The sequence below is a fragment of the Branchiostoma belcheri genome, unplaced genomic scaffold, assembly GCF_001625305.1.
Source record: "Branchiostoma belcheri isolate BF01 breed outbred unplaced genomic scaffold, Haploidv18h27 scaffold81, whole genome shotgun sequence".
Taxonomy (NCBI): domain Eukaryota; kingdom Metazoa; phylum Chordata; class Leptocardii; order Amphioxiformes; family Branchiostomatidae; genus Branchiostoma; species Branchiostoma belcheri.
Genome location: NW_017804476.1, coordinates 757098 through 783077, shown reverse-complemented (window position 1 = coordinate 783077; position 25980 = coordinate 757098). Strand labels below are relative to the sequence as shown.

The window sequence follows — 25980 nt, the reverse complement described above, 5'->3', positions numbered from 1 at the left end:
CTAAACCTTATAAACACCGCATTTCTGACATCCATATATATTCAACACATCCCCAGCAACACATCTACCCTACAAAACGGAATACTTACGGCAGAATTCGACAGGTATATTTGGGAATATTCGAGAAAATTGGCCGGCACAGAATATTTACAGCATGCGAGTGACGTCACGGGTCATAAGAGGTGAGAGTTCAGAGGTCGGAGTCTAAAGGTCGTTTTGCCGGTACATTCACGAGTTGCACATTCCCAGGATCCTTTGCGCACAGGGTAGGTCACGTGGGCGCACAGGGTAGGGAAAGGTCGCGGTAAACCACGTGACTCATCCTCGGCTCTGGTCGGAAGAAGGTGCCCTAAGCTATCTGGCCGATAGTAGGCTGGGAGCATTCAATTTCAAAAGTCTGTCTTTTTGTCACATTTTCACGTAGTATGTTGAATCAACCCTATCCTATCCCATACCGATAGTCATGGAGCAAAAATTCAATGCCGCTTTGCCGTACGAACGCCGTGAAAAACTACGTGCCTCCCGCCGCCGGCAGTGGTCTCAGCCATTTTTGAAATTTCCGAGCGCTCGCGAACACTTCCGACTTCTTCCGACCAGAGCCGAGGATGAGTCACGTGGTTTACCGCGACCTTTCCCTACCCTGTGCGCCCACGTGACCTACCCTGTGCGCAAAGGATCCTGGGAATGTGCAACTCGTGAATAGCATCTGGTGTGCAAAGTTGTAATATTCTACATGCAAAAAAAGTAACTATAAATAATATAAGAAATACGTCTGTTTTGCCTGCTAATAGTGGCTCATTATGAGGCACTTTTAATCTCCTTTGTGCCATTTCTGTTCTGCAAAACTGGGCCGAAATTTGACGTGATTCAACACGTGGCTTTGTTGTTATTGCCAAGCTTTGATGCTGACATGATTACAGGCACACCCAGTATGTCGACATAGATCGCACAGTAGCTAAGAGCATGAAATCGGCATGGCACCAGCACTGACGCATATGTGGCAGGAAAACCCACGTGTGTCACAAAGATCACAAACGCCCGTAAAGAAAAACGGCAAAAATTTGACAAGAGAGCAATAATTTGTATTTACTTGTTTAAACTATGAACGGATCCAAGGGGTGAACTCCCTTGTTTAGTTTACTAAAGTGGCAAATTTTCAACCCACGCAAGTTTGCCGCTGTGGGCTTTAGAGGCCCCTCCCCTTTTCGGGAGCAGGCTGGAACTGTAAAGCACTTTAATTATTAGGCTGGTGACTAAGTACATTGTAACTCTTTGTATTTTTTAAATATATTTTCACCTTGGCAAGATATAGAATTAATGCAATTTAGTGGAAGGTGTTTATGTCCAGAGTTACAAGGAGAGATCTGTTGAACACGGGAGGAAACATATTTGTGCTACATACATCGTGGCGTGGGAATTGTTAAATAGGCCAGCCCATATATGGCGTCCCAGAGGGAAAGCCGACACTATGAAGGGGGCGGAACATCCCTTCTACAGACTGGGCTAGACACCCTGACGCCAGTGTCTGGACGTCAAGAGACTGCCGCTGTCACTCCCATTCTCCTGGGAGGGCCGCCACGTGCGTTACTTTGCTAAAAAAAACATTTTTCACATTTGATCTGGCATTTTTGAACAAAGAAATGCAGTCACAATGCCGCTACGTTGTACTGAAAATTAGCGTAGCGGGGGAAAATTGGCGTAGCGGGTCAAAATTTTAGCGTCGCGGGCCCCGACGCTACTTAGCGCTAGCTAGAACCCTGTTTACATTGATATAACTATAATATGAAGTAACATACAACTAAAACAACAGTTGGATAGCTATTCCCTACTTTTAGGATTTTTAATTGCATAATGCAAACTGTTGATTTTCAAAATAAAATAAAAAAATGTTCATGCCCCGCATTCCAATGCTGGAGCAGAAAAGCTTGAAATACCTACCAAAACACTTGAATAAAGACATACTGTCAGTATGGAAATGCTCTGTGCAGGTGTTAATCAAGTTAAATCCCAACAGCCAATCAGCAAGAAATGCTCTGTGCAGGTGGAAATGCTCTGTGCGGGTGTTAATCAAGTTAAATCCCAACAGCCAATCAGCAAGAAGTATAGAGGAAAGCTGCATGCCTATTGGTTGATGCCCTGCATTCCATTGTGATGACTCATGCCCAGACGTGGTAAACACGGCAGTCACTAACACAGTAATACATTTGCTATAACACAGCCAAAAAAACTCAAATAAAACCATTCTAAAAGCCTGTATCACAAAAATTTAAAAAACGCCTAGGGGTATTTGCCCACTGTACCTCCATACCAAATTTCAGGACCTTAGGCCCTAAAATGAAGAAGCTGAATCCATTTAAAGATATGGCAGGAGGAGAAGGAGGAGGAGGAGAAGGAGGAGGAGAAGAAACATCAGAAAAAGCAATATGGGTTCACCACCACTTCGTGGTGTGGTGAACCCATAAAAATGTCAAGAGATGGCGGTGGATGTTTGATTTGAAAGCCTGTAGATTGTAGGTTAGTGGGAAACACTTGTCAGGAAGGGAATTCCAAAGCTTGGCTGTACGGGGAAAGAAACTGTCACTGTAGAAAGATTTTGATTTTGATTTGATTTGTTTAGATTAAGTAGAGGTTTGAATGTGTTTGAAGTGGCATGGTTTGTTTTTGGTGAAATTTTAAGGCCACGGCATGTAATTTTTATGAATGACATCAGTGCACACATTAGCTTTCACCTGATATTGGGGGGGAAAAAAAGAAATTTTGTTGCATTCTGACGGTGTTTAACCTGCCGAAAATGGGCAAAGATGTCTGTTGCCATGCCGGAACGTGGATGGCAGATAAATATAAAGAGAGGAGACAACACAAGGCTCTGATGTAATGTTTTGTCTTTCAATCAAACTTGATGCAGTGATTGTAGTTCCTTTTATATGTGATGGTGGCTTTATATATGTGATGTTCCCACTGAATCAAAACCATTTGTACAATGATTGAAAACTTTTATTTTTCAAAGTATGTTTCAGTGAGAGATGATTGCAAAACATTGACAGCCAAGCTCGTAGTACATTTTGCTTGATTGTAACATCAAAAAACTGACTGGACCTTTTTTCTTAGCTTGAGACGGAGGCTCTGGTAACTTCTGCCCGGCTACTGGACATCATCGCGGACAGACTGACCACGTTTTCCCGCGATGGTCAGCAGCTCAGTCCGCTGCTCCTGTCGTCCGTGGTGAACGGCTCGTCCAACGTCATCGCCGCGACCCTGGAGGACGCCGTAACCACGGAGATGGTAACCATGGAGACAGAGGCGGCCAGGAGGGACATCGTGAAGGCAACGGTGCAAGTCATCGAGAAGGCACTAAAGGTATGTGTCTAGATTATAGAGAAGGCACTAAAGGTATGTGTCTAGATAATAGAGAAGGCACTAAAGGTATGTGTCTAGATTATAGAGAAGGCACTAAAGGTATGTGTCTAGATAATATAGAAGGCACTAAAGGTATGTGTCTAGATTATAGAGAAGGCACTAAAGGTATGTGTCTAGATTATAGAGAAGGCACTAAAGGTATGTGTCTAGATTATAGAGAAGGCATTAAATTATGTGTCTAGATTATAGAGAAGGCACTAAAGGTATGTTTCTTACTTAGTGCTGTGTACCGGTTCGCTGGACCGGTTCCAGACTTGTAAAAATGTTTAAGTTCAAGTAAAAAAAAACCTGATGCCTAACCCCATAACTAACAGAGAATTGGTAGCCAACTTCTACTTTGGTATGAAGGTCTCCTGTGCTCTTATGCAAAGGGTAGGCATCTCCATTTCGTAGCCCTTAGGCAACATACAGTACAGTTGTGCAAGGCACTACAGCAGGGGGCTAGTCCGCTGGTAGTGCTGTGTGTTTGACCTTCCCACACTCTTTGTCATATCTGCTGAGTGCTAAGCAGAAAAAGAAGTTGGCACCATTTTTAAAGTCTTTGGTATGACCCAGCCGGGGTTTGAACTCACAACCTCCCGGTTACAAAGTGACTGCTCTACCAATTGAGCTATTGCTACTTTGATATACCAGAGGTTAATTGATGTCTGATTGGTTCTCCAGGCACAGATGTTGCAGCAGGCTCCAGGAGAGTACCCAGCAGTCCTCACCAGTCGCTTGGTAACCGCTACCACGGCAACGCACCTGTCTGTAAACAACCTACAGGTAACCACGGGCGATGGGCAGTTCCGTCTCCCGGGTAACCTGGACGCTATCCTGAAGTCCAGCCGCAGTGGCCCTCCCCTGGCAGACTGTTACGGTACTCACATGCTGAAGTACAGGAGGAACCCGTATGCTTGGAGCAGCACTTCCACTAAGGTAATACTTCAGTGGCTGAAATCCTTTTTCCCTCATATTCTGCAATATTGCAGAATGTCACAATATTGTTCTGCAATTTGGAAATACTTTCTGCAATATGCACTGACTCAAATCCATACACAGGCATAACTAGTATCAAAAAGTTGAAGTTAGCACATTGCAACATTCAAACACAACTGAACCCCTATCCTGATTTTTTCAGTCTGCAAAATTGCAGGCTGCTTAATTTTTTTTCTGCAACATGGAATATTTCTCTGCAAAATGCAGACTGCAGATGGGTACAAAATGTCAGCAGCTAAGGCTTGTAGGAAATCAAGATAGGCACACAAGAAAACAAATTGATATCACTTCAGCTGCTTATATTTGTTACATGGTCAGACACCTTACAGTTTTATTTTACCTCCCAAATGCACAAGCTATGTCTATCTATTTCCAGATCTAAGCCTGTGTTTGTTGTGTTGTTTCAGGTGTCGAGTGAAGTGGTGTCCCTGTCCCTGTCTACCTGTGAAGGGGATGACCTGTCTGTCAACAACCTGCCTGACAACAACCGCATCACCATGAGGATACCTCGTGCTTCCTCATCTGTAAGCTTTGTTTGTTTCTTGTTTGTTTCGCATAACTGGTAAACCACCTTTAGGCGTAACACACCAGTTTTGTACATGTATGTACATGTAGAAGCTGCGTAAGACTGGACTGTAAAGTTTGAACCACTGGGAAGGTCCCCTACTCTTTTTGATAAGTGTGGTGGGTTCTTTAACGTGCGTGGGGTTTGCCTCCCCCAAAAAACGGGACTTGCCTCCTAGGTACTCATTTCCACCTGAGTGAAGTGAGGAAAGTCGTGTAAAGTGCCTTTTCCAAGGGCAGAAGATCGGTGACATGAGCAGGATTCGAACCTGGACCTCTTGGGTGTATCTAAAATCTTGTATCGTGATAGACAAGTAGTTTTTTTGTTTTAGTCCTGAATAGTCTGTGAATTGTAGTACAAGCATTGAAAACAAAAGCAAATTGTCTTACAGGAGACTACGCCAGAATTTACCCTTGACCGTGAGAACCAGCAGGTCCACAAGTTCAACGTGAGCGCGGAAAACCGTCAGCAGTCGTTACATGTGTCCGTCAGACTGCGGACTGTAGCAGACAGGAGCTTTCCTATCAGGATGTTACTCAGGTACAGGGGTCAGAACTCTTAGGCTTTTTCTTTATTATATTTCAGTCCATACCACATACTATGGATGAAATATATTGTGTTCCCTCATGTTTCTCCTTCTTCTTCTTCTTCTCCTGCCACTTGGTCAGATGGATTCAACTCAGCCATCATTCAGAGATATGTTGTATTTGCTCCCAAGCAAATGTCAGTCTTAAATCTAGTTCTTTTTGGGTCTTCCCTTATGACTTAATATGAGTTTGATTGTTGTCTCAAATGTTACTCACGTGTGAAAATATGAAGAAATGCTCAGTGCTACATTTGTTTGTCAAACTGTCTTGTCTTTATTGTCATTATTTTGCTGCCCTTAAGCTCAAAAGGCTAATCTTCTAGGGTTCATACAAAAATAAAAGCATGTATACAACAGATAACATGGTATAAAACACACATTTGGCACAAAAAGAAATGACTTTGTACATTATGTACAAATTAAGGAACATAATCTACATAGTATTACTATAGCTAGTTACAGAACTCACATTATATTATTATCATGCATTCCATTGGCTAAACATATTCCTCAGTGCTTTTTTAATATTTTTTATCATTATCATGCTGGGCTTCTTTTCATATCTTTTTAGGTAGGCATGATGAAAATACTACATGTACATGTATGTATTTTGGAACGTCTGATTTGTATTGTAGTTGCAAAAAAATGTATGTAGTTACTTGATAAAAGCAGTCTAATGTGCAATCCTCATTTAATGTTAGCATGTGTGGTTTACATATAAAGGTACATTTACCTTCATCTGTGCCCATTGTTTTATCCAAATGTAGCCATGAGTCGGAGCCAACTCCTAACAATGCTCGGTGGGAAAGAGTGTACCGGTACAATACCCGAACTCTGACGCTGTTCCTCCCACCTGGCTCTCTCAACGGTAAGGTTTCTCGTGTCCTGTGCAAAATGTTTAAGAAAGTACTTGTACATGTTTGTATACATGATTAACTTTTAGTACTTGTATTTGAATACATTAATACATGTAGCAGTGTCTATTTCCAGCTTATCGAAATGGATGTACTAGCAGTAGTAGAAATACTTTTTTCAGTATCCTGCAATATTACAGAACGCCAAAATTTTGTTCTGCAATTCAGAATTACTTTCTGCAAATACACTCTTAAAGGTCCATATCTAAACCCATGGCATTTACAAAATTGCATGTTGGCATACAAGTTGAAAAATACACGCTAAAATTACTTGACAATGTTTTTATCATAGAATCAGTTACAAGTAAGCACAAAAGCTTTTAAACACCGCTGAACCCCTAGCCTGATTTTTTTCAGCCTGATGTTGGTTATTTTTCTTTTGTCCCAAAAATGTCCCAAAGTGTCGTTTTTAGCTGTTCCAGCCTACATTTTAGTGGTCAGTGGCCATTGGACCACTTTTAATTTCGAGCCCTGATCACACCGTTGTTCCTTCCTCTTTCAGATACTGGCTCGTACTACATCGGGCTGTTGGACGCAGAGTTTGACAGGAAGCCGTATCGTAAGTACGCGGTGTCGGAGCGTACGTACACCTTCAGACTGTGGTGGGGGGAGTGCCTGTACTGGGACGAGACCAACAATATCTGGAGTGGGGAGGGATGCGCGCCGCGACAGGACAGTACCTACTACTCCACCCACTGTAGCTGCAACCATCTCACTGCATTCGGAGGGGGGTTCCAGGCCTCCATGGCTGCCAATGACTTCTTTGATCTGACTCAGTTTGCAAGGCAAGCTCTAGTTTTTCCTGCCATCATTAGGCTACACCAATTGAATTTGTTGGTTCACGGATTCAATTTTTTTAATTTGCATTTGGGGCTGTAATAGGATGCCTAGGTCCTCTTTTTTCCCTGTCGCTTCATATTTTTTCTAAAAAAATCTGAGAACCAACAAATCAAATTGGTGTGGCCTTATGTGTTAATTCTGGATGCTTACATTCATTTTGCACTAATGATAACATTTAATCTTGACATACACATAGTAAAATAAAAAAATTGACACACAAGACTTAATTCTAAACATAGAAGCTTTCTGGACAAAATTTTAAGTAAAACACTGGATGAAAAGTGAAAGATCTGATCATATTTTTGAACTGAAATATCTGTTTGTGATGATTTTTAAAACCATCTGGTGATATTTTGGCAATTTTTCAAGTTCTTTCTTTTTTTTTCAGACTCAATGAGAACCCTGTGACCTTCAGCCTCATCATTACCATATTTGGTGTGTACCTCATCCTGCTGTTCTGCTGTTACCGTGCCGACAAGCACGATGCTAAGAAGGATGGACCAATCCAGCTGCAGGACAACTCCCTGTCTGACCAACAGTGGTATGAGGTCACCGTGGAGACTGGCTTCAGGCCAGGTGCCTCTACATCTGCTAAGGTGAGGAACTAATTTAAACTAGAAAGGTAACATATGCAAAGCAAATGCATAATGTTTACCCTTGCATATGGTCTGCTCTGTGAATTCTCACTCAAACACATTCATATATATATGGTCAGACAGGAGTCTAAATCCCTCCTGCTATAAAATTGCAAAACCCAACACTAGTTACCATGGTGACAGACGTCTGGTTCAGGTCATTGACCTCATTGGTTTGGAGAAGAAGAAGAGAAAACAGCGCAAAAACAATTTGTTTCCCTCCAGTAAATATAAATATGTAGGCAATGTCTAGAATCATTGCAGTATGTTGTTTTGATCTCTTCAGAGCTTTAAGAACTTTCTGGATGGATGAAAAAATTACAGACAGAGCTTTAGTATTGGTCATTTTAACATTATGCTTTGGTTGTATTTCTGTGGACTAAAATTAATTTTTGTTTTGTGAATTAGCGGATGCGATTGTTATTGGACTGCATCATATAACACTGCATTATCAGTAGCACTCCTACTTACATGTACATGTATACTGTTGATTGTTGGGACTTGAATTTGCTACTAAATGTTTACCAGTCCTCTTTGATTGTGTTCCAGGTTTGCCTGGTGATTTATGGTGAAGATGGAACATCAGAGACCAGGGAGCTGAGCTGTCCTGACAGGGCCTTGTTTGAAAGGAACTCACGGGACATTTTCATTGTCAGGTACATGTAATGTGAAACTTTGAAAAAAGGTGCAGTAGGGAATTAGTATTTTTTTTTCATTCACAAATTTAAAGGCAGCATGTATAACCAAGAAAATTTCTTTCTTGTGTGTTTGTAGTTATTTGAATACAGTTAAGTCATTAGTGGTGAGAAAGAAATGATGTTAACACAGACTGACAGGAAGGTCAAATTGGAGGTCAAAATGGCGCCCCACAGGCTTGGAGGAAGTGATATCAAGTTGACGTCAAAATGGAAGGAACACTTTGATGTGCACGTACAGAATCAGAAAGAAATTATATGAAGAATGAATAAAATAAGAAATTCACAACTACTCAAAATACTTCGCAGAGGAGTGAAACCTTTGATTTCTTGTTTGGGATGTTTCTGACTGAATGGTTGACATGTTTGTTCTCCAGTGTCCCAGACAATTTGGGCCCCCTGTGGAAAGTCCAGGTGTGGCATGACAACTCGGGCGCCTCGCCTAGCTGGTACCTGAGTCGCATCATCGTGCGTGACCTCCACTCCAACTACGCCTGGTACTTCCCCTGCGAGCAGTGGCTCGCTGTGGAATACGAGGACGGACAGGTCCAGAGAGAACTCACTCCTCTTGCTGATGGAGCAGGCTTTAAGAAGGTATGATACTGTAACTGTTAACTAGAAAGGCCGACATCTGCTTGGGAGCAAATACAGCATATTTCAGTCCATCTCCCTCGCAAAAGTGGACTATTCCAAACTTACCCCGGTGCAAAACTGGACCATTCTCAAATAGATAAAGTATACAGCAGTTATGTAATTGAGGACAAGCACTTTGAATCTCAATAGCTTTACTTACAAAATTTCACAATCTTATTGGAGGTATGCAAATACTAACAATGAAGATATTTGTTACAATTATATAATATTAAAAATGCTCTCTCTTTTGATGATGAAATTTCACTCCATATTGAAGGTATCTTAACAGTTAATCATTCTACTAGATCTTCCTAATAGAAATATTTCAGTAACTGCTCTGCCCAGTTTTCCACAGAAGAGATTGTACTTATGTTGTGAATGGTTTCCACAGCTGGCGTACTGCAAGGGTTGTCAGTACATGACAGACTACCACCTGTGGCTGTCCATCTACACCCGTCCATCCTACATCAAGTTCACCCGCGTGCAGCGCCTGACTGTCTGTCTCAGCCTGCTCCTGTCCTACTGTTGCATCAACGCCGCCTGGTATCACCTCATGGAAGTGCAGGTTAGTTCAGCATTTTTCATGTCAGAATCTGATGTTCAACCAGAGCTCTAACCAGCGTGTTTGCTCTGTTTCTTCCTCGTCTTTCTCTTCTTCTTCTTCTCCAAACAAAAAAGTCAATGACCTGGACCAGATGTCTGTCACCATGGTAACTAGCATTGTAGTAGACAGCATTGTTACAGTAGTAGCCTGTGGTGTTGGGTTACATTTGTGGCAGGATAGAGCTGGAGGGACTGCTCACAACATATTACATATGAATGTGTTCGAGTAACAAGAAAGAGAACAGTTTCTATAGGCTAGACCAATTGTGAAGGTAAACATTATGCATTAAATTTTCCTTTATTTGCAAATGTTACATTTCTGATGATTATTGAAACTTGTGTTTTGCAGGACTCTGCGGAGCTGGGTTTGATTGACGTGTCGCTGCGTAGCATCATTGTCGGCGCCCTGACGGCATTGGTCGTCCTTCCCGTTCACCTCGGTATTGTCTTCCTCTTCCGGAGAAGCAAAGTAAGTCTGACGTTTCTCACGCCTTAAAAAAATGTTTCTGACAGATGTAATCTCTTTATCAAAATGACAACTTGGGTATTGCATTTATCGGTACGTGGATTTCCCTCAGTTTAAGCTTTACAAAAGTTATTTGTATCAAAGTTATGTAAGTCTTTCTTTTACGAATGTTCCTCTCTTTAGGTAAGAAGAACAAGGAAGATACAAGCAGACAAGGAGTTTGCCTCGGGCAAGAGGCAGAGTTTCCTTTCCGATCCGGGTAAGATATCATACACATGTGTAGTTATCCCTCTCATGACTTAGAGTCATAGTAAGTGACAAGTCTCCTAAGTTAGTAAGATTCCCTTACAAATCAACCAGAGTTCTTTGATTGTCTTGCATCTTGAATACTTGGTGTGTCAGAAATACAAAATAACTGTCAAAATAAAGAAGACCAACATAACTTTTCTACTACATGTAGTAGCTATTATCTAGGTCTTTGTTTACTCTTGCCAAGGCTTGTATCTTGTATGACAGCTTAGGCCACACCAATTTAATTTCTTGGTTAACGGATTTTTCTAGAAAAATAATGAGGCGGGTGGGCAAAAAAAAAATGAAAATAAAAACAGGCCTAGGCATCCTATTATGGCCCAAAATGGTACAATAGGAGCCATGAAGTCAACACACCAGGCTGGTTCAAAATTTTAACAATGAATTTTGAACTTTTAATGATACCATTGCTTTGAAAGATGGAATAACTGTTACAATTAGGATGAAAAGGACTGTTTTCAACTGTTCAGGGCAAAATATGAGTATTTTGCAGTTGATTCTGAATTTTTATTTTTATTTGCAAATCAGAAAAAAATGAAGCGAGCGAATCCGTTAACCAAGAAATTAAATTGGTGTGGCCTTAGATGAAGTTTTTTTGCTGTGTCATAGAACCCATGGAGTTTTCACTGGCTGCGGGTGGTGTTCTTCCTAACATGCGTGAAGAAATACATGCCTTTTAACAACTCACATTTTCACAGTACAGCACAGTCTCTCACTGTGTTGGTTCATGTTTATATTTCTGAATGTTTTGCTGCTTCTTCCAAGCAAAGTTCAATACGATGTGACATAGTGTATAGAATACGGTGGATTATTTTTATTGTGTTCCAACTTCCAAGTACTGCCTCCAAATGTGGCTACAGTTCTCTGGTGGTTGCAGTGCAATGCAACACTGTCACCTCCAACTAAGACCAACATGTATAAATATGCCCTCTACAGAGAGGTTTGCAGTGAAGTAACAGGCACTGCTTTGCATTTTATCATGTACTTTTTTAAACAGACAACATTCAGGAAATTGTAGCCATATTTTAGGGCAAGGTTCCAAACATGTTGGACATAAGGACTTCAACTTATTCAAAGCAAATCTAACCATTCCCTTACTGATTCTTATACATTTAACATCTCTGCATGCTAGGTGTACTGGCTCTTGGTTATCTCTTGTGGCTGTGGTGTTCTTCTTGCTTTGAATCCTTTTTTTCTCCTTTGCTCTTTCGCCCCCCACCCCCTTTACACTGCAGGCCCCCCCACTGAGTGGAGCCCGACTTTTTATTCTGATCAAGGTACGATTGAGACGGTGATGACCACAGATAGTGGGATGATCCTGGACCAGCCTTATATCAACTGGACGGCTCTACAGAAGTGGGCACAGAAGACCTGGGACAAGAAGTATTCGGTTAGTGTCTTATATTTGTACATTTGTGCATTATGTTAAGGCCACACCAAGTAAATTTTATGGATGATGTCCTTTAGAGACCCTAAATCTAATGCGAGAGGGGCCGAAAAAAAACAAGAAGTGCCCTAAAAAACAAGATGCCTAGATTAGAAATATACTAAGAGATGACAAATGTTAGGACACAAATTGAATGAGGTGACACAGTGTAACAAGCAAGAAGTCTTTCATTCATCATCAAAATAGCAAAAAATCAGGTGGAACGGAAGTTGTCGTCCTGTCCTGTTTCTTTCATCACATTTTTGCTCTTTACCCATTTCGCGTTACGGGTTTCACGTCAATCGGACGATTTGCAGCACTGCTGTGACTCTTTGGTCATAGTTACAGGAAGCAGAATTTCTTGTTTTTTTTCTAGGAACAGGCCAAAATCAATGCGCGCGCGGACGTCATCCTTAAAATTTACTTGGTGTGGTCTAATGCAAGTTGGCATGTTTTGTACAAGTGTTGCTGTTTTGGGGTGCTATATAATTTTTAATGTCTGATTATAAGTTAGATGTTTTTCTCAGTCTCATTTATTGTGGACCAACATATGGCTAAGAGTCAAATACAATGTAGATGCAAGCACATGTACATTGTCAAGTAAAAAGAGTGAGTGTATGGGAAAGTTGATATGCAGAACATATCTGCCTGTTTAAAGAAGGTTGTGAGAATGCCCTTTGCTAGAATTTTATTTTTCTAGAATTTTGCGTGCATTGAAAATGTAGTTTCCAAAAGAATTTGCTACTTGTGTTTGTACCAATGACTAAAATGTATGCAATTTGGTGTATTTTCCATACAAATATATTATATAAAAATGCCCTCTTAAAATTTTTAGTTTTTGGAATTTTGTGTGTATTTAGTTTCCAACAAAACTGGCTTTTTATAATTATGCCTATGACTAAAAATGTCTGCAATTTTGCAGGATTCCATCCCAGGCAGTCCTGCGACCAGCCACACAGGCAGCCAAGCTGACACACAGGCCAGCAGTTCCCACGACAGCCAACCGTGTCACTCGGAACATTCAGGCAGCCAACAGTCTGTGCAGCTGCCACCCCACCCGGGCTCTGGGTCCTCGGAGTGTTCCAGCGGGTTCGAGGACTACCAGAGCCAGGATAAACACAAGCACAACGGCCTGGGGGGGTCACAGAGTACCCACAGCAGTGACACTGGCAGTCTGCACACCGAAACTGCTACAGGTGGGCTGTATACAGGGACTGGTTTAGGCTACACCAAGTAATTTTTATGGATGACATCCGCGCACACATATTTTTGGTGCTTTCAGATTTAGGGTCTCCAGAGGACGTCATCCATAAAAATTACTTGGTGTCAAACAAAAATCCAAGATGTTAGAGTTCTGGGAAGTATTTGAGGTTTTCATGACCTTGAAGTTCGCACAACTCCAAAAATTGTTTTAGGGACTGTGGAGGAGACTGTACAATGTGTTATGTAATTTATAACACCACTACCTAAAGACAAATGATTGGTCACCGCCAGGTCACCTCCCTGTCAATCAACATTCAAAATCACCTACCACACACCCGCCCACCATGAAACAAAAGTAATTAGCACAGACACAGCATAAACTCAGCCACCCAAAGCAATGTGTCCATTTCTGGAAGTAAATGATTATGACTATATGTCTTAGAGCAAATAATTTCTGGAGAGAAAGTAATGAATTACAAAGTCTGAAGTCATACAGGTAGTACAAAAATCAACATTACAATACAAAGACTTTAAGGTAACCCAGTAACATGTTGTTTCCAGAAGTGACCATCCAGGAGCCTCGTAAGAAGTTGAGGAAGATCTTCCTGCCGCCGTGGTGTCGGTATGTGGCCTGGGCAGCCTGTGTGGTCATCATCCTCCTGTCCGGAGTGGTCACTATCCTGTATGGCTTCAGGTAAGACCTGTGAAGAAACTGCATCGTGCACTACTTCGGCCTAGAAATAAAATTTTGTGTTTCTTGACTGACCCGTGAAAAAACTGCTGACCCTAGCCTGTTTTTATGTGTGAACCCCTACAAGGAACATTCATTTTTCGAGCTGATTGACCGTTTCTACCACCATACCTGAGTGATGAAACATAATTGTGCATTCAGCTTTCAAACATTGACATTGAAAATATAAGTTGGACCACTACTAGAGAAGTAAAAACAAAAGTCTAAAAAAAAAACTACCAGTACCAAGTTGAACCCTAATTTTTTTCAGGACTGAAACTGTTACAGGAAACAAGACATTTTTTTTCTAGCCCTTACGAGATTAACCAAAGCAATAGTTACTCAAGCAACCGGTTGGACTTTGAAAATCTATCCAGTTGCTTGGGTAATTGTTACTTTTGATGTCTTATTACCTGGATGTCTAACCTTCATGGATGTAATGAGATTAACATGTAGTGAAGCAACTACAACATCTGTTGCTTCATTAGTGCATAATTCTGTATTAAATGTTGCTGTCTTTTTCAAGATTGTGTAGTCATGTGTAGAAAAAAAGTTGAAGCTTGCTTTCAACCTTTTCAACTGCGTACGGAATGTTTAGAATGAAACACATAACACTTTTCTGATTTGCTCTGTTGTTTTCAGGTTTGGGAAGACCCAGAGCATCCGTTGGCTCCAGTCTCTGTTCTTCTCCCTGATGCAGAGTGTCTTCTTAACACAGCCTCTCCTGGTGAGTAATATAAGTGATATAAAATTTTTAGGCAACATAACTGAAATATGTGTAGTGTTATATAGACTAGTATGAAGTTATGGACTAGTCTATCTACCAGATAGTAGAATCAATCTAGGTGGACAGAACCCAACTTCTGTTGTGTATTTGTTCTGTAGTATTCGTGGTTTAGGCCACACCAATTTAATTTGTTGCTTCTCGGATCGCCCTGTCCATTTTTTTCAAATTTGCAAAAAAAAAAAAAAAAAAAATTTTTTTGGTTTTAAATTAACTGCAAAATGTTAAATGAAAGACATATTTTGTCCTCAAAGTCCTTTTCTTCCTAGTTCTTAAGTTTTTCAATGTAACAATGCAATTTTGTTTCTGTATCATTAAAAGTTCAAAATCTATTGTTTTGATTATAAACCAGCCTGGTATGTTCACTTCATGGCTCATATTGTAACATTTCCAGCTATCATCGGGTGCCTTGGCCTGTTTTTTTGTTGTTGTTTTTTTCGCCCTGTCGCTCCTGATTTTTTCTGAAAAAATCCGAGAAACAAATTAAATTGGTGTGGCCTTACAGTATGTGTTTTCCTTGTTTGCAGGTAGCAGTTGTGACGCTTTACATCTCGTGGCGCGAGCGGCACAACAACCGCGCGCTGGATTACCGTGACAGCGATGACAGCAGCTACGACACCATCAGTACCATGTCGTCTGAGCTCCGGCGCAAGATCCACGCTCCCAAACCCACCTCGCGACTGGAGACATACCGGGATAGCAACGATCTGGAGAAGGTTTGTCTACTCTGCCGAGATTTGATGCTGGACTGTGAAATAAATTGTGTCTCTTTAGAATATAATTAGGCTCATTCTCATTGAAATGTACAGAATTCCAGTTACAGAGGTTACAACATGATTACACTTTTGTTTTTTTTTCTCCAAAAAGATTACTGTTTTTAGCTTCATCTTTTAGGAGCAAGTAGTTATACGTACGGACATTTCAATCCCTGGGCAACTTTCTTATACAAGGTGAACTTCACGACTGTTGTACTCTGATGAGTACTTGAGCGGTAATAGAGGTCCAAACACATATCTTCCAAGTCATCAATTAAACATAGTGTTGTGGTACATTTTTTGTGAAACATAGTAAGTGTACACTGTAGTGGTAAAGTGAAGAAAGCATTAATGAGGTCCATGATTTAGCTCATCTACAAATGCACATGAAAATGAGAATAACAGAATGATCATTATCATGATCGTGGGCATCAAAGGAAAACCAAACCAAACCAAGTCAGAAAAATAATTCTGGCAAGTAGCCTTGGTGAAGTAAATAGATTTTGAAAATCTTGTGTTTCACCTCCCAGGGTATCCAGGCCCGTCAGCGCTCGCGGTACCTGAGGTTCGCACGTCCTCCACAGGAGACCCAGCTACGGCCTGCTCAGGAGAAGAGCAAACAGGAGAAGCTACTGGGCGAGGGAATCAGGTGGGGCAACTCAGCTAGATTAGTAGTGATTGGTTAATGGTTAAAACTGCAGTACACATCTGGAACAGTCTCCCAGACAACGTGGTTGGCCTAACCACTGACAACAACCTCCAGTCATTCAAAACAAGAGTACACCGGCATCCTCTATCCACCATCAGGACATTAAAACAAGATTATGAAGACTTCTGTAGTTCGTTTGATACTCTTTTAGGTCATGCTGGGATATGTTAACTAGATTTTAGAATCAGGGAACCAGGCAAATCCATTAAGAAGTCAAGGAGGGCTATCAGTAACATTTGTTACCCTCCTCCCCCTTTTCATCATAATTATCATTTCTTAAATTGTTCTGACACTTCTTCCTTCATCCAAGAAAAGAAGAAGCCTTCCTTAAAAAGACCCATCCCTAAGTGAGCCTTGTGTTTTGCAGACAAGGCTGGCTGTATGGAACCCTGTTTGTACTGGTGATGCTGATAGCCTACAGTCGGGTGTCAGGAGGGGCGTACTTACTGAACCAGACCGCCAGGAACACATTTGTCAGGTCAGTGCTATCCCTTACAATACATTCATGTAACAGTTATGTCCTTAGGCTATTGGCTTTATATAGTGTATAGTAACCTGTACCTTCAGTGTGATATCCATATACATGTATGTGAAAAGGGATAGGTGCTTCATATTGGCAAAATTCAACAGCAATTTTAACATTCAAATTTCTGCATATGGTCACTATATGCGGGAAGCATTTGGGTACTAGGAAAGAACAGGAGCTATTTGACCAATTTGCAGAATTCTTGCCTTGACTTGTCTATTGTTTCGTTTTGGACTTTCAAAAAGTTTGTCTTCACTTATTTGCATGTCAATCGATCCCGTACATATAAACCTACTTTTCTGACAACTCCAGTGTCACTGACGAAAGGTAGCGGATGCTACCTGAAACGTCTGACTGTTTCCAAAATCATATCCAGTTGCTTGAGTAACTGTTTTTTGGCGTGTTAGGGCACTGTGTCATTTTTATATGCTACGGAAAAAATCCTGTATCTTATTGTCTACATGTGCAATTGCAAGTGTGATGATGGTGGAATATTCCTGTGTTTGTACTTCAGGCCTACTGAAGGGTTTGGCTCTGTGAAGTCTGTTGATGACTGGTGGAGGTGGAGCCAGGGGCACCTTCTGGACCACATGTACTGGACCAACTGGTACAACGGACAGCCCAGCAGTATACAGGTAAAACATGTCACATACATGTGTGTCATTTAACCATTGCCTGCTAAGACCACACCAATTTAATTTGTTGGTTCTCAGATTTTTTCAGAAAAAATATGACAGGGAAAAAAAAAAACATGTCTAGGCATACTATTATAGCCCTTAATGCTACGATACGAGGCATGAAGTAAAAAAAAAGGCTGGGTTAAAATTTAAACTATAAATTTTGAACTTTAAATCAAACCACTGCATTGATAGATGGAAAATCTGTAATAACTAGGAAGAAAAGGACTTTCCTCAACTGTTGGGGGCAAAATTTGAGCAGTTTTGAGTTGATTCAGAACCAGGATCTTTTTTTTTGCAAATCAGAAAAAAATGAAGAGGCAGATCCGAGAACCAACAAATTAAAAATTGGTGTGACTCAAGGTACTAGTCATTTGGCACCATATTTTAAGGTCACGGATTTAGGAAACAGGAAGAAGGTTAACTACAGGAAACTTCAGACATTAGCAGTCATATACTATAGTTGTGTCATACAAAATTGTGACAGAAAAAGGTAGTCCTAGATCAGTACAAGTTGACTGTTTGTTCCTCCATAGCCCTCTTATAATGTGTAGAACAAAGGAATTGTACCAGAAATAACTTTTGGCAATGCACAAACTCTTGCATGCAAATGAAGTCATGGACACAGGACACAGACTTGTGATGTACATGTGTATGGGAGGGCTTGTTTTTATTCCCTTGTACTGTTTGTTTCAGGGAGGAACATTTGATGGTGGGAGTGTGCTGCTTGGAGAAGTCACCCTCAGACAACTGAGGGTCACGGAGGAGACATGCATGGTAAGTGTTGTTAGTCATGGAAACAAAAAAAAACATCTTTGAATAAAATAAGAGTGGTTTAGTCCTTTTGTTTGACCTTGATGACTAAAGTTGGGGCCTTGCCCCCCCCCCTCCCCAAACATCAGTCTGCGGTTGAGTCATTTGTTTTGACCTTGACGCAAGGGTACCGAAGTAACAGGTTCCTCACTGGCCACCCAGTGTGGAACTTGCGGGGAAAGTAGCATCTGTACTCGGGGCCCTGTGCAGAAGGAAATTCTAGTGCTGAACAGCTTTGATCCAGTGCTGAGAAAGGAACCCATTACTTTGGTACTTTTGCGACCTTGACTCTGCCCCTCTCCCCAAACATCAGCGTTTGAGTCCTTTTGTTTGACCTTGAAGACTGAGGCTGTGACCTTGCCCCCCTCCCCAGGTCCCTCCCCAGTACAGTGCCCACCTCCCGCAGCTGTGCAGACCTGACTACACCTCCTCCACCAGAGACACCCAGCCGTACGGGGTGAACAGTTCCTGGGTGTACACCGCCGCTCACAGCTCCAGCCACCAGGGGTGGTTCTCCTACTACCACGGAGGTGGTTATGTGGTCGCTCTGAACAGGTCAAGGTAGGTAGAGCTATACTGCTCACTTGCTCACACTATTGCAGTGTTCTAGCCAGTGTCTGTCTTTTCATCATTTGATGAAATTTTGTCATTTGACAGAGTTTCTGTTGATCATTTCATTTTCCAATTTCATTGCCCAATCTTTGACGGACAAAATCAGTGTGTAAATATATAGAAAGAGACGTCATTATACTATTATTATACTATTATTTGCAATTAGCCTTCGGGCAGGAATTTGCAATAAACTTATCAATTTCATGTTTGTGTTCTGAAGGACTGAAGCCCAAACACAGCTGTCAGAACTGTACAGCCAGCAGTGGATAGATGATAAGACCAGAGGAGTGGCAGTGGAGTTCAGCTACTACAACCCTCCTACTAACCTGTTTGGGTAAGCGGAAAACAGGCTCTCTTCTGTATTTTTTTTTTTTTTACAGTCAAACCTGCCTATAGTGGTCACTCAAGGGACTGGCCAAATTTGACCACTATGGCCAGGTGACCACTATAGAGAAACAGCCGGTGAGTTCGACCCCCCCCCCCAAAAAAAAAGGGACACATGCTTTGAGTACCAACAGTGATGTCTTTATTCTGAAACATATGAATACATACATTTGCAAAGGTAAACCCCTTTTATATGTACATGTGTTAGTTCAATAATTTGTTGTTCTTTTGCTTTAGTTGTACTTTATTTTGTACTTGCTTGAAAAAAAGAAATACAGAAATATTGCATGGAAACATTAACTTGACATCAAAGATACATACACTCAACATATTCAGTTAATCTATTCTGGGACAATGAAACCATTCACATAATTTAAAACATACAAAATCACTGGTTGTCATTTACTGTTCTTGTGTACATACTAGTACTACATGTGGCTAAAGAAAAGAAAGCAAATCAAGCAACAAACTTTCAACTCCAAACAAATTTCTATAGACTGCAAAATCATTTAATCTTAAAGCTCAGCTTTCGACGATTTCTTCTCACTCTCTCTGCCAGTCGAATCACTTCCACCTTTTGGAATAAGTTTGGCGTCCGTCTTTCCGCTTTCGCCATCGTTTCTCCGCAATCGCCATGTTACTAGTAGTTGTTGTTGTTAGTCGAAAAGTGGAAGAGAACGACCTCGCCATGTTTTTGTTCTTTGGTGAACACTTGCTTCGCGCGACCGACATACGCCACAGCGAATTCCAACCACGTAAATAAGTTATTTTGTACCAAGATGCTGTCTATTTAGTTAACAGCAAAATAATTGTTCGTCAGTTGCCAGTTACTTTCCGTTTTTGGTCGTTTTTGAACATGAAAACTTAGCGAAAACTCTCCTTTGTTTACGGCTTGGGTTTCTCCCCGCGTGGGTTGTCTGCCTCTACCATTATGCCAATGTGGTAGTCAACAGAAAATTTTCTCCTTTCAGACTTATATCTTTTCTAAAATATCCACTACAGTGTTAAATTTACATCTAATATTAATTGTAGTAATGTATTTCAAATGTTTTCATAATGTAATTACGTCATTTGACGCTAATGAAGTTAAATAAAACTCGGTGTATCTACCTCCATACCAGTGGAGTCTTCCGATGACCCCAATTGACCTCCCTCTGCAGCCAACATGCGCCATCTTGGAAAAATACGAAACGCATTTTCGAGCCAAATTTCTTTAATTATGCCCATGAAAAACGGAAGCTATGCACATATCTACGCATTTCAAAGAATCGAGAAACCAAATATGGATATTCTTAAGTTTTTTTGTAAAGATAATTTGCCGTAATCTTCGCCGAGCGGCCGAGTCCATTGAAAGCTCCATGCGGCACGCACGGCACTGGTGTTGGGGAAAACGCAGATATCAAAGACACCCGCGACCGCAGAAACTTCGTGTCAAAAGTCAGTTTTCCTTTATTTCATACACATATGGAGTCTAATTTTCAGTTCACATTTTAGTAATGTAGCGATCGGAAAATTATCACAAGGCTCATAACGGTCGTAGCCCGAGGTGGGGTGGTGTTAGCCGCGGCGACTGTTGCAGGGCTTCTCTTGCTTGCAGTCTTTTACATTAGCCCTAACAACAGGGCAAATGTAGAAGACTGCAAGCAAGAGAAGCCCTGCAACAGTCGCCGCGGCTAGGGTGGTGTTACGGCCGTGGTGCTTAGCGGGTTACGACCAGCCGCGACCGCTATCGGCGGTGTTGACATGCCGGCGGGACCGGAATGGGGTGACCGCTGACCGCGTTGAACAGTGACCGCTATAGACACGATTCTTAATGCTTACGTCAATGGGAAAAATTCAAGGGACCGGCAAAAACTGACCGCTATGGCCGAGTGACCACTATACAAAGGTGACCGCTAGTACAGGTTTGACTGTATATGTAAAGTCATAAGGTTTGTGGTTTAATATACAGGAAAAAAATTGGCATAAAATCTATGTTTGGTAAAAAAAAAATTGCAAGTCTTACTAAAAACAATGAGCAGATTATTTTTGGACTGAGCACTTTGGACTAGTGCTTCTAGCCTTTTACTATTTAAACCTACTCATCTGATATTTTGTGGAAAGGTTCTCTGTTACCCAATGGATCATGATAGCCCCAGTCAGACCCTTCATGCTTAATATTGAAAATGAAAAAAATCTAGAAATGAATCTCGACATTTTTTTTTTAATCTCGAAATTTTTCCAAATTAGTGAAGGAAACGAAAACCTCTATTGCGCCCCACTATAGTACATGTACATGATGTTAAGGGGATTTTCTGACATTATTTTGCAGTACTGTGTCCCTGTTGCTTGAGCTGCCATCCCTGGGTAGAGCCTACACCCTGCCCCTGGTGTCTGCCGTCACCCTGTATCGCTATGCAGGGACTTACAACTACTTCATCATGGCTTGTGAGGTGAGATGTTCAATATGTATGCATACTTTACTTACCTGGTAAACATTATGAGATGTATGTATCTTGATTCTATTACCGGTAAGTCATAATTGAAGTAAATCACAGTCTATGTGTGTTTCCAGAACAGTCGCTATCATCACCATAGCCATAAGTCCAATTGTGTCATTCTTATGGTGAGGAGTACAGTCACAAAACAGCATTTGCTATCTTTCATCAGTGACATAGAATGAAACGGCCAACACTTGAAGTTCAGAGAATTATTCAGTTGCTCAAATATTTTGTATAATGTAATAGAAATGTTCTACACGGATGTCTAACCTTCATTGATGTATGTTTGCTTCCACAGCTCCTGATGCTGACCATTGTGTTGTACACCATCAAGGTTGAGATGTGTGAAGCTATGAACGAGAAACGTGGCTGTTACTGTAACCCCTGGCACTGGCTACAGGTTGGAAGACTCACAGTAACTCTTAGTTACACTGAAAAGGAATGCTTTTAATTATATCCATCAAAACATGATTTCATTTTACCCTGTATCTAGCTTGTGTGTTGGCTATCAGAGACTGGTCAGTTTTCATATGAAAATATAATTTATGGTGCTCATTTTTCAAACCATCTCACCTCCTCCGTGATGCAGGTGTCTGTTATCCTGGTCGCGGTGTCGTACTTCAGCTGTTGCGTGTACCGTTTCGTGATCGCGTGGTCGGCGGTGGATCGCCTGTTGGTGACCTACCACGAGGCTTTTGTGGACCTGTCACATATCGCTGATATGGACCAGGTAGGAAACACTGTGCTTGATTCATTTATTTCACTGAATCAGATTTAACGATTTTACATTCCTGAACATCTCTACAGTTTTGCGTTAAGTAGGTTGCAAGGTGGTCTTCTGCTTCTATGAAGGGCTGTTGGCTTAGAATCTGAAGGTTCTGGGTTCAAATCCTTGGCAGACCCAAATGTTGTGAGATTGTCTCAAGTGAAAATGAGTAGTGGTAGTACCTAGCTATAGCTTTGGTTAAGAATATCCTAGGCCTCTCGGATGGGATATAAAGCATGAGGTTGTAGAGAGCCACACCATTCTCATGATCATTGAGAAGGCAATAGTCACCTAGTAATCCTTTCATCACAGTTCAATAAAGAATAGACAAGACTCTTTTTGTAGACAAAAGAAGTAACCCAAAAATGATTTCATCAGGTAGGTAGAACATAGGATATTGGGATTTGGAACACAACCAACCTTGCTTACATTTCAGTTTCTATCAGACACCTTCTTCAGAGCTTCTGACTGGAGTACTGCTTCTTGCTGCTATATGTAGCCGATGTAGGTGGCACTTTTGTTCTCGCCGCAAAAGGCGTGTCATAGGCATCAAAACATAAGCAAGGTAAGAAAAATCCCTGTTTCTAAGAAATCCCAATAAAAGAAGTACTAACCATTATGTTCTGTCCTCCTCTCCCCAGGTTGTTGCAGCCCTGGCAGGCGTGATGTTGCTGCTCCTCATGTTGAAGATGTTACATCTGCTCAGGTTCTACAGCGTCTTTACCACGTTCAGCATGGTCTTCCACAGGGCAGCATGGGAGATCTTCACATTCATGGTACGTTTTATGGTAACACAAGATACTGTAGATTTGTAATAACTGAATCACTCACAGTCCTTGGAAAACGTGTTAACCATTGTAGACTTGTGATCTGACGTGTGATTGGTTTGTTTCAGCTGTGGCTGTTGAGTTTACTGGTTGTTGCCCAGTGACTTGACATGTGATTGGTTTGTTTCAGCTGTGGCTGTTGAGTTTACTGGTTGTAGACTTGTGATCAGACTCATCTGACGTGTGATTGGTTTGTTTCAGCTGTGGCTGTTGAGTTTACTGATTGTTGGATTGTTGACGTGTGATTGGTTTGTTTCAGCTTTGGCTGTTGAGTTTACTGATTGTTGACATGTGATTGGTTTGTTTCAGCTGTGGCTGTTGAGTTTACTGGTTGTTGATGTGTGATTGGTTTGTTTCAGCTGTGGCTGTTGAGTTTACTGATTGCTGACATGTGATTGGTTTGTTTCAGCTGTGGCTGTTGAGTTTACTGGTTGCGTTCAGCCACCTGGGGACGTTGCTGTTTGGTCAGTACAGTCTGAACTTCAGCACCTTCTGGCTGACCCTTCAGACGTTGTGCCACACGGCGGTCGGTCACCAGCACCTGGACAAACTCAGGGAGACCCACAGCTGGCAACTAGGCCTGTACCTTGGAGCATTCTTCGCTCTAGTCATGGTTCTCTTGGTTGGACTGGTAAGTTTACCTTCGCATATGGTCTGCTCTGTTAATTCTTACTCAAACACATTTATATATGATCAGACAGGAGTCTAAATCCCTCCTGCTGTAAAATTGCAACATGATGTAACTCAAGACCAGTTACCATGGTGACAGACATCAAGTTCAGGTCATTGGCCTTATTGCTTTGGAGCAAAAACAATGTTTTCCTTCGGTATACATAAGTGAAGTATTGTTTGTGTCTGTCGGTCTGTGCGTATTGTCACAGACCTCTGGGAAGTGTTTTGAGAACTGTAGAGTGAAATTTATGATGTAATTTGAAATAAATGGGTATTACGCCACTTCCTGAAGGTGCGTACTAGGTCTCCTACAGGCAACCTCCTTATAAATCAACTGTCAAAATCACCTCCCACCCACCCAGTGCTACATGTAGTTTTAACTACAGTGTAGTCAGGGGTTACTTGCCATCACTGATTACCTTTTGATGAAATGTAGCTGGATCCAGTTGCTGTATACAGCAAAGCCTTTCTTCCACTTACTGTATCATAAAGAACAGCAAAATACAGGAAAGATTTTAGAAATGTTTTAATAGCAGTTAAGTGATGAAGACTTTGATGATTGAATGATTATCATATGACAGTATTGAAAACAGATTGTTGATCTATTGATGAATGCTTAAACCTTTTCAGTCCATTGTTGGTTTAACACTTAAACTTGTTTCTATTGACAGATTATCGGTATCCTGACATCAGCGTACAAGGCCGTGAAGATTCGCTCCAAGACAGACTCTCCGTCTATCACCATGGCAACCTACGTCTGGGAGAAGTTCCTGATGTGGGCAGGGTTCAAGTCCCCACCCCAGGGGGATGTGCCCAAGGGTCCCAACGTGGTCCCCTCGGTGAGTGATGGTGTCTTAGTGGGGATTTGTTGTGCAGTTAAAGAGGAACAAGTTGGTAAAACCTGTCATTATATCATGCATGGTATGTCTGAAAAGTGAGCCATTTTTCCGCTCCCCGCCGTCGCGATGACGTAACCCCAAACTTTTAAAGCGTTGATGTGTTGGATGCAATTTGATCGTGGAGCTTTTTCTGTCTTCTTGAGTTTCCCACATACAGATGACAACATTTAGCCCAGTATACTGGCACGTAGGTTATACAATCCACCAAGAAGGAAGGGAGCACACCATTGTATCGGTGCTTTTAAAAGATTTTCTGTGGTCCGTTGCGCTACAAAATACATGTCGAAATACATTCGTCAAAGAAGAAGATCCGGACTGGCCTGGCCTGACTTAACTGACAAGATTCAAGGGCCTCGCTGCTGATGTAGGCTTCTTGGTGGGTGACAAGGCCAATATTGTAATGATACAATGTTGACAGTATGTTTTCCCTGTCTCCAGGAGTACACTATGGCGGAGTTTGAGTACCAGGTTGACGAGTTGTTTTTCTATATGATAAATAATATATGTTGAGAATGTTGTTTTTTCCCTGTCTCCAGGAGTACACCATGGCGGAGTTTGAGTACCAGGTTGACGAGTTGTTTTTCTATATGATAAATAATATATGTTGAGAGTGCTGTTTTTTCTCTGTCTTCAGGAGTACACCATGGCAGAGTTTGAGTACCAGGTTGACGAGTTGTTTTTCTGTATGATAAATAATACAGTACCGTTCGCGTTATAGTTAACCGGGTACCCCGTTACTAACGAGTTATTTTTTCGTCAGAAAATGGTTAGAAAATCGTCAGTATTTGGTTAGATTTTCGTCAGAAAATGGTTAGAAAATCGTCAGAAATTATTTCTAACGCGTTACCGTTTGCGTTAATGTGATAGGGTCGGATTTCATGTTTGTTTTGCGCGCCGACAAGACAATAGCAATTTGCCACCTCCTGGGGCGTCCGCTAATGTGTTGCGATGTTGCCCCTTGAAAAATACAGCACCAGAGGCAAGTGGACATGTGATTCGTAAAATAACTTTGTGGTTTATCCATGTGTCGACTGTGTGAAGCGAATTGTGCTATCTTTTAATGCTATTCTATAGTT

General features: G+C 41.4%; 1 protein-coding gene across 1 annotated transcript in view; it reads left to right on the top strand.

The window, feature by feature from the left end:
* The window catches only part of LOC109486583 (polycystic kidney disease protein 1-like 1), an 89479-nt gene that overhangs the window by 55412 nt on the left and 8087 nt on the right, over positions 1-25980 (top strand). Inside the window, 29 exon segments of the mRNA XM_019790436.1 lie at positions 3109-3357; positions 4081-4335; positions 4803-4919; positions 5352-5500; positions 6314-6414; positions 6963-7245; positions 7689-7896; positions 8485-8591; positions 9008-9224; positions 9655-9828; positions 10216-10335; positions 10516-10591; positions 11877-12031; positions 12990-13263; positions 13832-13964; positions 14643-14727; positions 15312-15500; positions 16070-16188; positions 16616-16726; positions 17289-17409; positions 18148-18228; positions 18638-18825; positions 19097-19210; positions 21572-21692; positions 22039-22140; positions 22330-22470; positions 23148-23282; positions 23743-23964; positions 24677-24844. Coding sequence (XP_019645995.1) covers positions 3109-3357; positions 4081-4335; positions 4803-4919; positions 5352-5500; positions 6314-6414; positions 6963-7245; positions 7689-7896; positions 8485-8591; positions 9008-9224; positions 9655-9828; positions 10216-10335; positions 10516-10591; positions 11877-12031; positions 12990-13263; positions 13832-13964; positions 14643-14727; positions 15312-15500; positions 16070-16188; positions 16616-16726; positions 17289-17409; positions 18148-18228; positions 18638-18825; positions 19097-19210; positions 21572-21692; positions 22039-22140; positions 22330-22470; positions 23148-23282; positions 23743-23964; positions 24677-24844 — 4515 coding nt within the window.